The following is a 15,329-nucleotide window of genomic DNA, read 5'->3' as shown; positions in this document are numbered from 1 at the left end:
TTTTGAATTGACGCAATACGCACAGTATGCGCATATGCCAATAAGAGACTGATCAATTGCAGTGCTAAACATTAATAGGAAGATTCAAATAAACAATACCAAGTGCAAGTATAATTTGTTTCTAAATAAAACTTTTCTCATTTTTTTAAAAAGCCTGATATACCAGTTTTCATAGGTTCGCTCGTTGATAGTATCATCGATACACACTAAGAAGGAGTCTTTATGTAACACGAAACATCTATTTACTGAACTGTCATTTTAAGTGATTTTCCAAAGAAAGTCAGTTCATAACAAAAATAAGTGTTCCCAAACTTCGTTTCTTAATAGTAATAGTATTGTTAGAGTGAACGAATCTATACGAGTATAATTTTATTCAAATGTCAGAGTAATGACATACTATTCCAATGATAAGTGACAAATACAAGAGGAGTAAATATGCTATTGTAATTCAACGAATCAATCATCTAACCAAGGTCACCATCATGTATGATTTATGCACAGAACTATTTGGTTTCAAAAGTAAAGCTTCCTATGCATTCTAGTCACCTACTGTCACATAATTGGTTGGGTCAAGCGTTAGGAAACAATGTATATATGACTGAACCTCACTCTCATATCATAATGAATATTTAATTGTATATCCCAATGTAAGTAAGAATGAAAGAGTGTATCCGTCTGTACTAATAATCATGATTTTAAAACTTATCAGCAATATCTTGTTTCGATTGTGTAATAAGAAGATGATGATGACCAGGACCAGGACTATGTGATGATATATATTAACGGAATACATTTCGAACAATCTGATTACACATTATATACTTGTGAAGATCATTTATGTGTAAAAATAAAAGATCAACTTGACTAGAAATGAAACAAGGATAATAAAGAAATAATGCGAAAACAGTTTGAAACCTAATCACTTCTGGATAATAGGCTAATATTATTAAAATAGGTTTATAGTGAGAAAAAACTGTTTTTAAGTACGCAGAGGGGGTCTGAATTTTCGTATGACTAAGGCTTCAACAAACCTTAGTATACGCCCCTTTTTCACTTTTGCACAACACCACAAAAGCCAAGTTAAGTTCGCTACTTGATTAATGTAGAATACGGTTATGAATACGACACTCGGACGTTGAAACTTCACCGTCGCAAATCAGAAGACAGAAAAAAAGCTGGAGAAGTGTTTATTTAGTAAGAATCCAAATTTACAGAAAATCACGGGTATTTATAGATATTAGCATTTGTGAAATCAACATTATAATTTCGCCAATCCGTAAAGAGACATATTATGGTACTGTCCAATAGTAGCATGTTACATTAATATTCTAGAAAGCTCTCTCATGTTTTAACTGGATAGAAACTCTTCGGCTCCTTTAGGGCCTCTAGAGGCTCTGTTGTAGTTCTCGGAAGCCGACTCAACAAAAGGTATATCACATAGTTCTAATAATTTTCGTCTTCTTATTACACTATAGGAATTTATCAAATGGATTGATTGTTTTAAATATTTGGGTTTCTTTTAGGTTTTATATTTTCGATGTTCATTTGCATTTTTGTACTTTTCTTGTGTATGAAACATTTTATATACCATAGAAATTACAAGAAGTTGACATATCGAATGGTATTGATATGACATCTATGGAAAGTTCATCTACTTTATATCAAAGTTGTTTCAGTATTTTGGCTTTAGATAAACTTGTCAACATTTATACACTGAAACCATTCTTTGAAAGGTAAACTCAATTTGACATCATTTTAGCTTGCTTTTTACTATGTAAATGTTAAAAAAAAAGATATACAAATGAATATTATTTACTTTAAATAAGATAGTTTTCGAGTCTTACTCTAATATATTACTTACTTATGCCTATTACCTGTCATGGAAGAGCATAGGCTGCTGACAAGCATTCTCTATCCATCCCTGTCCTGGACAATTCTTTCCAGATGCTATTCATTCTTTTCATGTCTGCTTATAATTCTCGACGTAGTGTGTTCTTCGATTTTCCTCTTTTCCATTTCCCCTCAGGATTCCAAGTTAGCACTTGCTTCATGATGCAGTTTGATGATTTCCTCAATGTATGTCCTATCCACATCCAACGTCTTTTTCTAATTTCCTGTTCAAATGGAAGTTGGTTTGTTCTCTCCCATAATAGGCTGTTGCTGGTGATATTGAAGATTGTAACTTTGATATTGGTTGACAGTTGTGTTGAGTTTCATATGTTCTTCAACTCTAGGAATTCTCTCTTTGCTTTTCCGGTCCTGGCCTTTACGTCTTCATCGGATCCTCCACGTTCATCGATGGTGCTTCCCAGGTACGTGAAGGATCCCACATCTTCCAGAGTCTCACCATTAAATCTGATTGAGGAGGTCTTGTGGTGGTCGGTATTCGATATATCCCTTAAACTTCGTATACAATTCGTCTTGATAACCGTCCTATTCAACCCCAACGGTATATTATTCAGAAGGCGAATACGAAGCGTTGATTACGTTTATTTCGAGACCACACACACAGATGTCCAAAATTACAGAAGCATTAAACGAGCATTAAGAGTTGTGCCGAACGGCAAACAGGCAAGCGAGCGACTGAGCGAATGTAAGTAATCGAGTACAATCAAGCGAGCGAGAAAGCAGAGTCAGAGTCAGCCATATGAATAACATGGACATATATATAGCATGTGAAATTAATGAGTAATCGAATCAAATAAGCGGTTAGTAGTGAGACTAGCAGAGTGAATAAATGCGTAGGCCGTAAGCAATATTCAAGCATGCGTATTTCATACAAGCACAAAATAATAATAAGGGTACAATAAATTGTTATAGTGCGGATGGCTTTGTCCGCTAAATAAGTTAGCAAAAGGGCTTAACTGAGTTAAATGAGAATAAACCCATTTGCACGTGAGTCGCTATAGTCTTCTCTGTGTTGTACTTGAGGTTCTTGCTTTTTTTTCTTTGTGTATGTTGAGGCCTGTTGATACAGTGGCTGCTGCTACACTAGTCGTCACCTGCATTTGTCCGTGTGTATGGTATAGAAGGGCGAGGTCATCTGCGTAATCTAGTTGTACAACAATCTCCACAACCCTATTCTAAAAAAGAATTCTATCGAAGGAATCAGAAAACTGAGGGGTTGAATTTAGAAAGCTAGTTCTTAACACTTGTTGATAACGTTTTTTAACATTGAATAAAACAGCGTATATACATCTTTATGTTCCTTGTGAAGTTTATTTTGATCTTCGTCGAACTCATCTCTGACACCAAGTAGACACCATAAAAAGGCAATTTCATATAACTTAATCTTTGTATTAAAAAAAACTTTGTATGGGTTTATACTTTCCATGACTAAAGAAAACCTAATACACAATCTAGTTCTGAGAAATAGTTCTTGGAGGATATGGCGAGAAGCCGTGACCAGTGCACTTCAACCTTGTCTGTTTCACTGGATTATACTCCTTGAATAACATCTTCAAACCCTAATCTTTCCGATTACTGCTTATACTCTTACTACATCTACAACTACGGGATTTGAATCGACAACTGCATCTCTGTGCTAATGTTGTATGGTAACTCGAACTGATGTACGTACGTATGAAGTTATACGTTGTTACTGCCTGACTGTCTGTTATGAGGCACTTACGCACTGGAGACAATGAAAGTTGGTCGCGCAATGTCGTGGATTGGTTAGATTTAGGAATTGACTCTGTCAGACACCGGCTTAGTGGTCTAGGGGTTAAGCATTCGCGCGCGAGTCTGAAGTTCTTAGGTTTGAGTCCCGTGTATGGTATCGTGGATGCGCACTGATGAGCAGTCCCATACTCGGACGAGATGGCCGACTAGTGCTCCCAGGTTTCCAACCGTGGCCTAACATTGACCGGTGCATGATTTCAATTCTTTATGTTTAGAAGAGTTACTAATGACAATGGTAATAAAGTAACTACATTATCTGTTAGTTTGTATTTGATATTTTAATAATTTATAACATAAATTTCACTATTCTATGTTTATTTTTTTAGTTTACATAACAGTTCAAATGTTGATTCATTACGAAATTCATTCAATGATATCCCAGTACTTGATGGCTTCCTTCTTGAACTAGCTATAGAAGCATCTTTAGCTCAAGACTTTCCTGAAACTATTGCATCTAGATAATAATAATAACATCCATTTACATCTTGATTATTATGATTATCATACTTATTATACAGATTTACACTACCTCTTATCCAACCAATGAAAATTTAAGAAACAACTTTGAATATTTATGTTACTTGGTCTATTGAAATCACATAATCGAACTTGTGCACCTATTGTCTTTCTAACCTTCTCACTTTCTTTATGGTTTCTTTCTTCGTTTTGTACACAAACATCTTAAAATTTAAGAAATTTTATTATTCAATATGTTGTTGCTTTTGTTTGTTTGTTTGTTTGTTTGTCCTGTTGATTCATCTAAACACATTACGTAATCTAAACCCATCATTAAGGCTGTGGCTTTCTCTATTTCTCATCTTAGTTGTCGATTTTCTTTCTCCATCCTACTACTATTACTAGTACCAATACTACTACTAATACTACTACTGCTACTACAACCACTCATACTACTACTTTATAATGAATTACCCTTATATATGCTTGTAAGATTGTTTCTTCCTTTTTATATCATCACTTACTACATGATGAATATTTGTTCTACTATAAATACAATTGTAATTGCTATTGTATTCCAACATTAACTGGTTTGAGTAATATAACAGAAAGACACCAATTTCCAAAGAATATGAAAGATGCAAAGATATCATCATTCCTAAATCATCAAACAAATGTGATACATAAAGGATCCTATTTCTTTCCATTCAACATTATTGTTTCATTTCAATGTTTATGTATTTGTTTCTATGTGAATATATTATTAAAGTCTATGATGATTATGTTCTATTGTAAAGGGATTATACTTCTTATGAAGGGGCAATGCTTTATTCAATACATCATTGATCGATAATTGAATAAATAAATAAAAAACACATATGAGCATGCTGTTATCCCGATAATAAAATTAATAGAATACATTACAAGATAAGATAAACTAAATCAATCAAATGAGATTTAAAACAAACTAAGTCAAACAAAACAACATTGCAACATTTATGAAAAACAACACTAAATTTATAAATATGAAAACATAAATCGACAAAAACATATCACCGATAAACGCACCAATACATAATGCTTTGAATCATATAAGTATATGCAGATGAAGGTGACAGGGAAAGTGAAGAAAAAGATGACCATCAAAATGGAAGTGACATGTAATAGTTTTCATGTCGCAGTTGATGTGACCGAAGGCCGAGTGACGGAGGAGCCTCATCTTATCAGGTGTCTTAAAACAACCACAGATATCTTGTCGGTAGGTACTCAATGTGTGGTGTGGTGTGTGTGGTTGCGTCGCGAACGTGGCCTCGTGATGTAGCGGTTATCACTCTGGACTTTGAATCCAGCAACCCGAGTTCGATTCTCGGCGAGGCCTAGTGCTATGAGCACTTTTGAATTTATCACTCTCCATGTACACCACTTCGCAACTACCCTTCGATCACGTCGTCCCAATCACACTTCACCATTGCACTCAACACCACTCCTCAGTCTGATCAATCACCTGGTCAATCAACAGGCTGAACGGCAAACTGTGATTCACAAACTACTATGTCGTCTGTGTTCGACCGATTGCGGTCACACACCCACCACTACGTACGCGTGTCCCAATTACACATGTCCAGGAGGCTACCACATATGCACACAGATTCCTCCTACTCCACACTTCTGCACCTCAATGTGATTACGCATATGTGTAATTGAGCCATTGTATTTCACAGACTGTTCCAGTATTGATGCTTGTGTGTGCGTGTGCGTGACATTGATTGAGCGAGCTAGCAAGTGAGTGAGTGAGCACGTGTGTATGTGATTGCACTGTTGGCGTGCACTGTGGGATATTTTGTGTGAGTGAAACGATGTTGTTGATGGCATGTCGTGTCGTTTGTATGTGTGGTGTGAATGTGTGATGTTATGTATGCGGTGAGCGTGCATCTACTGTCTGGTGGTGTGGCGGTTGCCACTGTCACCTGCGAATCCAGTGACCCGAGTTCGAGTGACGGAGGAGCCTCATCCTATCAGGTGTGTTTAAACTACCACTGACCACTGACCACGTGAAACACTTCAAGATGCATTCCTCCGACCACATCACACCACTCACACTCGACCAGTGCACACAGCTACTTCTCAGTCGGCACGTTTGTCGAGCCGTTTCGTCTGACCGGAATAGTGGTTGTGGTGTCTGTGAGACGATCGAATGGCACACCACCTAGACACAGTGTATCGAGTCAGATGTTGATGCTGTTCTGGATAGCTTGTTGTATTGGATGACATAGATGGAGGCTTCAGCGATGTCAATGTGTCTGTGCGAGTGTGTTCGTGGACGTGTGAGTTGGATAGAGGGTATGTGAGGGAGTGAGTGTATCAGGAAGACAGGAATTCTGTTGGGCGATTGAGATGTTTGTCTGACTGTCGGTGTGCTCCACGCGCATGCACGTGGATGTGAGGAAGAGTGAGTGGTTCAGTTTTGTTGTGTGTGTAGATGTAGGTGACGGCGAATGTGAAGGACAAGATGAAGATGAAGATGAAGATGAATATGGAAATGGCGTGTTGTAGTGTTGATGATGTAGTAGTAGTTGTGGATCGTGGTAGTGGAATGTATAATTGTGTGAGGAATTGTTGTTGATATATTGTCGGTATGATGTAGGTATGATGTGAATGTGTGGTGTGGTGTGTGTGGTTGCGTCGCGAATGTGGCCTCGTGGTGTAGCGGTTATCACTCTGGACTTTGAATCCAGCAACCCGAGTTCGATTCTCGGCGAGGCCTAGTACTATGAGCACTTTCGAATTTATCACTCTCCATGTGCACCACTTCGCAACTACCCTTCGATCACGTCGTCCCAATCACACTTCACCATTGCACTCAACACCACTCCTCAGTCTGATCAATCACCTGGTCAATCAACAGGCTGAACGGCAAACTGTGATTCACAAACTACTATGTCGTCTGTGTTCGACCGATTGCGGTCACACACCCACCACTACGTACGCGTGTCCCAATTACACATGTCCAGGAGGCTACCACATATGCACACAGATTCCTCCTACTCCACACTTCTGCACCTCAATGTGATTACGCATATGTGTAATTGAGCCATTGTATTTCACAGACTGTTCCAGTATTGATGCTTGTGTGTGCGTGTGCGTGACATTGATTGAGCGAGCTAGCAAGTGAGTGAGTGAGCACGTGTGTATGTGATTGCACTGTTGGCGTGCACTGTGGGATATTTTGTGTGAGTGAAACGATGTTGTTGATGGCATGTCGTGTCGTTTGTATGTGTGGTGTGAATGTGTGATGTTATGTATGCGGTGAGCGTGCATCTACTGTCTGGTGGTGTGGCGGTTGCCACTGTCACCTGCGAATCCAGTGACCCGAGTTCGAGTGACGGAGGAGCCTCATCCTATCAGGTGTGTTTAAACTACCACTGACCACTGACCACTGACCACGTGAAACACTTCAAGATGCATTCCTCCGACCACATCACACCACTCACACTCGACCAGTGCACACAGCTACTTCTCAGTCGGCACGTTTGTCGAGCCGTTTCGTCTGACCGGAATAGTGGTTGTGGTGTCTGTGAGACGATCGAATGGCACACCACCTAGACACAGTGTATCGAGTCAGATGTTGATGCTGTTCTGGATAGCTTGTTGTATTGGATGACATAGATGGAGGCTTCAGCGATGTCAATGTGTCTGTGCGAGTGTGTTCGTGGACGTGTGAGTTGGATAGAGGGTATGTGAGGGAGTGAGTGTATCAGGAAGACAGGAATTCTGTTGGGCGATTGAGATGTTTGTCTGACTGTCGGTGTGCTCCACGCGCATGCACGTGGATGTGAGGAAGAGTGAGTGGTTCAGTTTTGTTGTGTGTGTAGATGTAGGTGACGGCGAATGTGAAGGACAAGATGAAGATGAAGATGAAGATGAATATGGAAATGGCGTGTTGTAGTGTTGATGATGTAGTAGTAGTTGTGGATCGTGGTAGTGGAATGTATAATTGTGTGAGGAATTGTTGTTGATATATTGTCGGTATGATGTAGGTATGATGTGAATGTGTGGTGTGGTGTGTGTGGTTGCGTCGCGAATGTGGCCTCGTGGTGTAGCGGTTATCACTCTGGACTTTGAATCCAGCAACCCGAGTTCGATTCTCGGCGAGGCCTAGTACTATGAGCACTTTCGAATTTATCACTCTCCATGTGCACCACTTCGCAACTACCCTTCGATCACGTCGTCCCAATCACACTTCACCATTGCACTCAACACCACTCCTCAGTCTGATCAATCACCTGGTCAATCAACAGGCTGAACGGCAAACTGTGATTCACAAACTACTATGTCGTCTGTGTTCGACCGATTGCGGTCACACACCCACCACTACGTACGCGTGTCCCAATTACACATGTCCAGGAGGCTACCACATATGCACACAGATTCCTCCTACTCCACACTTCTGCACCTCAATGTGATTACGCATATGTGTAATTGAGCCATTGTATTTCACAGACTGTTCCAGTATTGATGCTTGTGTGTGCGTGTGCGTGACATTGATTGAGCGAGCTAGCAAGTGAGTGAGTGAGCACGTGTGTATGTGATTGCACTGTTGGCGTGCACTGTGGGATATTTTGTGTGAGTGAAACGATGTTGTTGATGGCATGTCGTGTCGTTTGTATGTGTGGTGTGAATGTGTGATGTTATGTATGCGGTGAGCGTGCATCTACTGTCTGGTGGTGTGGCGGTTGCCACTGTCACCTGCGAATCCAGTGACCCGAGTTCGAGTGACGGAGGAGCCTCATCCTATCAGGTGTGTTTAAACTACCACTGACCACTGACCACTGACCACGTGAAACACTTCAAGATGCATTCCTCCGACCACATCACACCACTCACACTCGACCAGTGCACACAGCTACTTCTCAGTCGGCACGTTTGTCGAGCCGTTTCGTCTGACCGGAATAGTGGTTGTGGTGTCTGTGAGACGATCGAATGGCACACCACCTAGACACAGTGTATCGAGTCAGATGTTGATGCTGTTCTGGATAGCTTGTTGTATTGGATGACATAGATGGAGGCTTCAGCGATGTCAATGTGTCTGTGCGAGTGTGTTCGTGGACGTGTGAGTTGGATAGAGGGTATGTGAGGGAGTGAGTGTATCAGGAAGACAGGAATTCTGTTGGGCGATTGAGATGTTTGTCTGACTGTCGGTGTGCTCCACGCGCATGCACGTGGATGTGAGGAAGAGTGAGTGGTTCAGTTTTGTTGTGTGTGTAGATGTAGGTGACGGCGAATGTGAAGGACAAGATGAAGATGAAGATGAAGATGAATATGGAAATGGCGTGTTGTAGTGTTGATGATGTAGTAGTAGTTGTGGATCGTGGTAGTGGAATGTATAATTGTGTGAGGAAGTGTTGTTGATATATTGTCGGTATGATGTAGGTATGATGTGAATGTGTGGTGTGGTGTGTGTGGTTGCGTCGCGAATGTGGCCTCGTGGTGTAGCGGTTATCACTCTGGACTTTGAATCCAGCAACCCGAGTTCGATTCTCGGCGAGGCCTAGTACTATGAGCACTTTCGAATTTATCACTCTCCATGTGCACCACTTCGCAACTACCCTTCGATCACGTCGTCCCAATCACACTTCACCATTGCACTCAACACCACTCCTCAGTCTGATCAATCACCTGGTCAATCAACAGGCTGAACGGCAAACTGTGATTCACAAACTACTATGTCGTCTGTGTTCGACCGATTGCGGTCACACACCCACCACTACGTACGCGTGTCCCAATTACACATGTCCAGGAGGCTACCACATATGCACACAGATTCCTCCTACTCCACACTTCTGCACCTCAATGTGATTACGCATATGTGTAATTGAGCCATTGTATTTCACAGACTGTTCCAGTATTGATGCTTGTGTGTGCGTGTGCGTGACATTGATTGAGCGAGCTAGCAAGTGAGTGAGTGAGCACGTGTGTATGTGATTGCACTGTTGGCGTGCACTGTGGGATATTTTGTGTGAGTGAAACGATGTTGTTGATGGCATGTCGTGTCGTTTGTATGTGTGGTGTGAATGTGTGATGTTATGTATGCGGTGAGCGTGCATCTACTGTCTGGTGGTGTGGCGGTTGCCACTGTCACCTGCGAATCCAGTGACCCGAGTTCGAGTGACGGAGGAGCCTCATCCTATCAGGTGTGTTTAAACTACCACTGACCACTGACCACTGACCACGTGAAACACTTCAAGATGCATTCCTCCGACCACATCACACCACTCACACTCGACCAGTGCACACAGCTACTTCTCAGTCGGCACGTTTGTCGAGCCGTTTCGTCTGACCGGAATAGTGGTTGTGGTGTCTGTGAGACGATCGAATGGCACACCACCTAGACACAGTGTATCGAGTCAGATGTTGATGCTGTTCTGGATAGCTTGTTGTATTGGATGACATAGATGGAGGCTTCAGCGATGTCAATGTGTCTGTGCGAGTGTGTTCGTGGACGTGTGAGTTGGATAGAGGGTATGTGAGGGAGTGAGTGTATCAGGAAGACAGGAATTCTGTTGGGCGATTGAGATGTTTGTCTGACTGTCGGTGTGCTCCACGCGCATGCACGTGGATGTGAGGAAGAGTGAGTGGTTCAGTTTTGTTGTGTGTGTAGATGTAGGTGACGGCGAATGTGAAGGACAAGATGAAGATGAAGATGAAGATGAATATGGAAATGGCGTGTTGTAGTGTTGATGATGTAGTAGTAGTTGTGGATCGTGGTAGTGGAATGTATAATTGTGTGAGGAATTGTTGTTGATATATTGTCGGTATGATGTAGGTATGATGTGAATGTGTGGTGTGGTGTGTGTGGTTGCGTCGCGAATGTGGCCTCGTGGTGTAGCGGTTATCACTCTGGACTTTGAATCCAGCAACCCGAGTTCGATTCTCGGCGAGGCCTAGTACTATGAGCACTTTCGAATTTATCACTCTCCATGTGCACCACTTCGCAACTACCCTTCGATCACGTCGTCCCAATCACACTTCACCATTGCACTCAACACCACTCCTCAGTCTGATCAATCACCTGGTCAATCAACAGGCTGAACGGCAAACTGTGATTCACAAACTACTATGTCGTCTGTGTTCGACCGATTGCGGTCACACACCCACCACTACGTACGCGTGTCCCAATTACACATGTCCAGGAGGCTACCACATATGCACACAGATTCCTCCTACTCCACACTTCTGCACCTCAATGTGATTACGCATATGTGTAATTGAGCCATTGTATTTCACAGACTGTTCCAGTATTGATGCTTGTGTGTGCGTGTGCGTGACATTGATTGAGCGAGCTAGCAAGTGAGTGAGTGAGCACGTGTGTATGTGATTGCACTGTTGGCGTGCACTGTGGGATATTTTGTGTGAGTGAAACGATGTTGTTGATGGCATGTCGTGTCGTTTGTATGTGTGGTGTGAATGTGTGATGTTATGTATGCGGTGAGCGTGCATCTACTGTCTGGTGGTGTGGCGGTTGCCACTGTCACCTGCGAATCCAGTGACCCGAGTTCGAGTGACGGAGGAGCCTCATCCTATCAGGTGTGTTTAAACTACCACTGACCACTGACCACGTGAAACACTTCAAGATGCATTCCTCCGACCACATCACACCACTCACACTCGACCAGTGCACACAGCTACTTCTCAGTCGGCACGTTTGTCGAGCCGTTTCGTCTGACCGGAATAGTGGTTGTGGTGTCTGTGAGACGATCGAATGGCACACCACCTAGACACAGTGTATCGAGTCAGATGTTGATGCTGTTCTGGATAGCTTGTTGTATTGGATGACATAGATGGAGGCTTCAGCGATGTCAATGTGTCTGTGCGAGTGTGTTCGTGGACGTGTGAGTTGGATAGAGGGTATGTGAGGGAGTGAGTGTATCAGGAAGACAGGAATTCTGTTGGGCGATTGAGATGTTTGTCTGACTGTCGGTGTGCTCCACGCGCATGCACGTGGATGTGAGGAAGAGTGAGTGGTTCAGTTTTGTTGTGTGTGTAGATGTAGGTGACGGCGAATGTGAAGGACAAGATGAAGATGAAGATGAAGATGAATATGGAAATGGCGTGTTGTAGTGTTGATGATGTAGTAGTAGTTGTGGATCGTGGTAGTGGAATGTATAATTGTGTGAGGAATTGTTGTTGATATATTGTCGGTATGATGTAGGTATGATGTGAATGTGTGGTGTGGTGTGTGTGGTTGCGTCGCGAATGTGGCCTCGTGGTGTAGCGGTTATCACTCTGGACTTTGAATCCAGCAACCCGAGTTCGATTCTCGGCGAGGCCTAGTACTATGAGCACTTTTGAATTTATCACTCTCCATGTACACCACTTCGCAACTACCCTTCGATCACGTCGTCCCAATCACACTTCACCATTGCACTCAACACCACTCCTCAGTCTGATCAATCACCTGGTCAATCAACAGGCTGAACGGCAAACTGTGATTCACAAACTACTATGTCGTCTGTGTTCGACCGATTGCGGTCACACACCCACCACTACGTACGCGTGTCCCAATTACACATGTCCAGGAGGCTACCACATATGCACACAGATTCCTCCTACTCCACACTTCTGCACCTCAATGTGATTACGCATATGTGTAATTGAGCCATTGTATTTCACAGACTGTTCCAGTATTGATGCTTGTGTGTGCGTGTGCGTGACATTGATTGAGCGAGCTAGCAAGTGAGTGAGTGAGCACGTGTGTATGTGATTGCACTGTTGGCGTGCACTGTGGGATATTTTGTGTGAGTGAAACGATGTTGTTGATGGCATGTCGTGTCGTTTGTATGTGTGGTGTGAATGTGTGATGTTATGTATGCGGTGAGCGTGCATCTACTGTCTGGTGGTGTGGCGGTTGCCACTGTCACCTGCGAATCCAGTGACCCGAGTTCGAGTGACGGAGGAGCCTCATCCTATCAGGTGTGTTTAAACTACCACTGACCACTGACCACGTGAAACACTTCAAGATGCATTCCTCCGACCACATCACACCACTCACACTCGACCAGTGCACACAGCTACTTCTCAGTCGGCACGTTTGTCGAGCCGTTTCGTCTGACCGGAATAGTGGTTGTGGTGTCTGTGAGACGATCGAATGGCACACCACCTAGACACAGTGTATCGAGTCAGATGTTGATGCTGTTCTGGATAGCTTGTTGTATTGGATGACATAGATGGACGCTTCAGCGATGTCAATGTGTCTGTGCGAGTGTGTTCGTGGACGTGTGAGTTGGATAGAGGGTATGTGAGGGAGTGAGTGTATCAGGAAGACAGGAATTCTGTTGGGCGATTGAGATGTTTGTCTGACTGTCGGTGTGCTCCACGCGCATGCACGTGGATGTGAGGAAGAGTGAGTGGTTCAGTTTTGTTGTGTGTGTAGATGTAGGTGACGGCGAATGTGAAGGACAAGATGAAGATGAAGATGAAGATGAATATGGAAATGGCGTGTTGTAGTGTTGATGATGTAGTAGTAGTTGTGGATCGTGGTAGTGGAATGTATAATTGTGTGAGGAATTGTTGTTGATATATTGTCGGTATGATGTAGGTATGATGTGAATGTGTGGTGTGGTGTGTGTGGTTGCGTCGCGAATGTGGCCTCGTGGTGTAGCGGTTATCACTCTGGACTTTGAATCCAGCAACCCGAGTTCGATTCTCGGCGAGGCCTAGTACTATGAGCACTTTCGAATTTATCACTCTCCATGTACACCACTTCGCAACTACCCTTCGATCACGTCGTCCCAATCACACTTCACCATTGCACTCAACACCACTCCTCAGTCTGATCAATCACCTGGTCAATCAACAGGCTGAACGGCAAACTGTGATTCACAAACTACTATGTCGTCTGTGTTCGACCGATTGCGGTCACACACCCACCACTACGTACGCGTGTCCCAATTACACATGTCCAGGAGGCTACCACATATGCACACAGATTCCTCCTACTCCACACTTCTGCACCTCAATGTGATTACGCATATGTGTAATTGAGCCATTGTATTTCACAGACTGTTCCAGTATTGATGCTTGTGTGTGCGTGTGCGTGACATTGATTGAGCGAGCTAGCAAGTGAGTGAGTGAGCACGTGTGTATGTGATTGCACTGTTGGCGTGCACTGTGGGATATTTTGTGTGAGTGAAACGATGTTGTTGATGGCATGTCGTGTCGTTTGTATGTGTGGTGTGAATGTGTGATGTTATGTATGCGGTGAGCGTGCATCTACTGTCTGGTGGTGTGGCGGTTGCCACTGTCACCTGCGAATCCAGTGACCCGAGTTCGAGTGACGGAGGAGCCTCATCCTATCAGGTGTGTTTAAACTACCACTGACCACTGACCACGTGAAACACTTCAAGATGCATTCCTCCGACCACATCACACCACTCACACTCGACCAGTGCACACAGCTACTTCTCAGTCGGCACGTTTGTCGAGCCGTTTCGTCTGACCGGAATAGTGGTTGTGGTGTCTGTGAGACGATCGAATGGCACACCACCTAGACACAGTGTATCGAGTCAGATGTTGATGCTGTTCTGGATAGCTTGTTGTATTGGATGACATAGATGGAGGCTTCAGCGATGTCAATGTGTCTGTGCGAGTGTGTTCGTGGACGTGTGAGTTGGATAGAGGGTATGTGAGGGAGTGAGTGTATCAGGAAGACAGGAATTCTGTTGGGCGATTGAGATGTTTGTCTGACTGTCGGTGTGCTCCACGCGCATGCACGTGGATGTGAGGAAGAGTGAGTGGTTCAGTTTTGTTGTGTGTGTAGATGTAGGTGACGGCGAATGTGAAGGACAAGATGAAGATGAAGATGAAGATGAATATGGAAATGGCGTGTTGTAGTGTTGATGATGTAGTAGTAGTTGTGGATCGTGGTAGTGGAATGTATAATTGTGTGAGGAATTGTTGTTGATATATTGTCGGTATGATGTAGGTATGATGTGAATGTGTGGTGTGGTGTGTGTGGTTGCGTCGCGAATGTGGCCTCGTGGTGTAGCGGTTATCACTCTAGACTCTGAATCCAGCAACCCGAGTTCGATTCTCGGCGAGGCCTAGTACTATGAGCACTTTTGAATTTATCACTCTCCATGTACACCACTTCGCAACTACCCTTCGATCACGTCGTCCCAATCACACTTCACCAT

General features: G+C 43.3%; 1 protein-coding gene across 1 annotated transcript in view; it reads left to right on the top strand.

The window, feature by feature from the left end:
• The window catches only part of MS3_00011011 (uncharacterized protein), a gene marked incomplete at its 5' end in the record, with an annotated part of 82,165 nt that extends 77,252 nt beyond the window's left edge, over positions 1 to 4,913 (top strand). Inside the window, 2 exons of the mRNA XM_051219418.1 lie at positions 1,594 to 1,733; positions 4,008 to 4,913. Coding sequence (XP_051065199.1) covers positions 1,594 to 1,733; positions 4,008 to 4,143 — 276 coding nt within the window. The 3' untranslated portion in view covers positions 4,144 to 4,913. The remainder of the gene's footprint in view (positions 1 to 1,593; positions 1,734 to 4,007) is intronic.
• Between the last annotated feature and the right edge of the window lie 10,416 nt (positions 4,914 to 15,329).

The sequence above is a fragment of the Schistosoma haematobium genome, chromosome 6, assembly GCF_000699445.3.
Source record: "Schistosoma haematobium chromosome 6, whole genome shotgun sequence".
Classification (NCBI taxonomy): Eukaryota; Metazoa; Platyhelminthes; class Trematoda; order Strigeidida; family Schistosomatidae; genus Schistosoma; species Schistosoma haematobium.
Note: the sequence above shows the minus strand (reverse complement) of the source record. Positions and strands in the feature narration are given on the sequence as shown.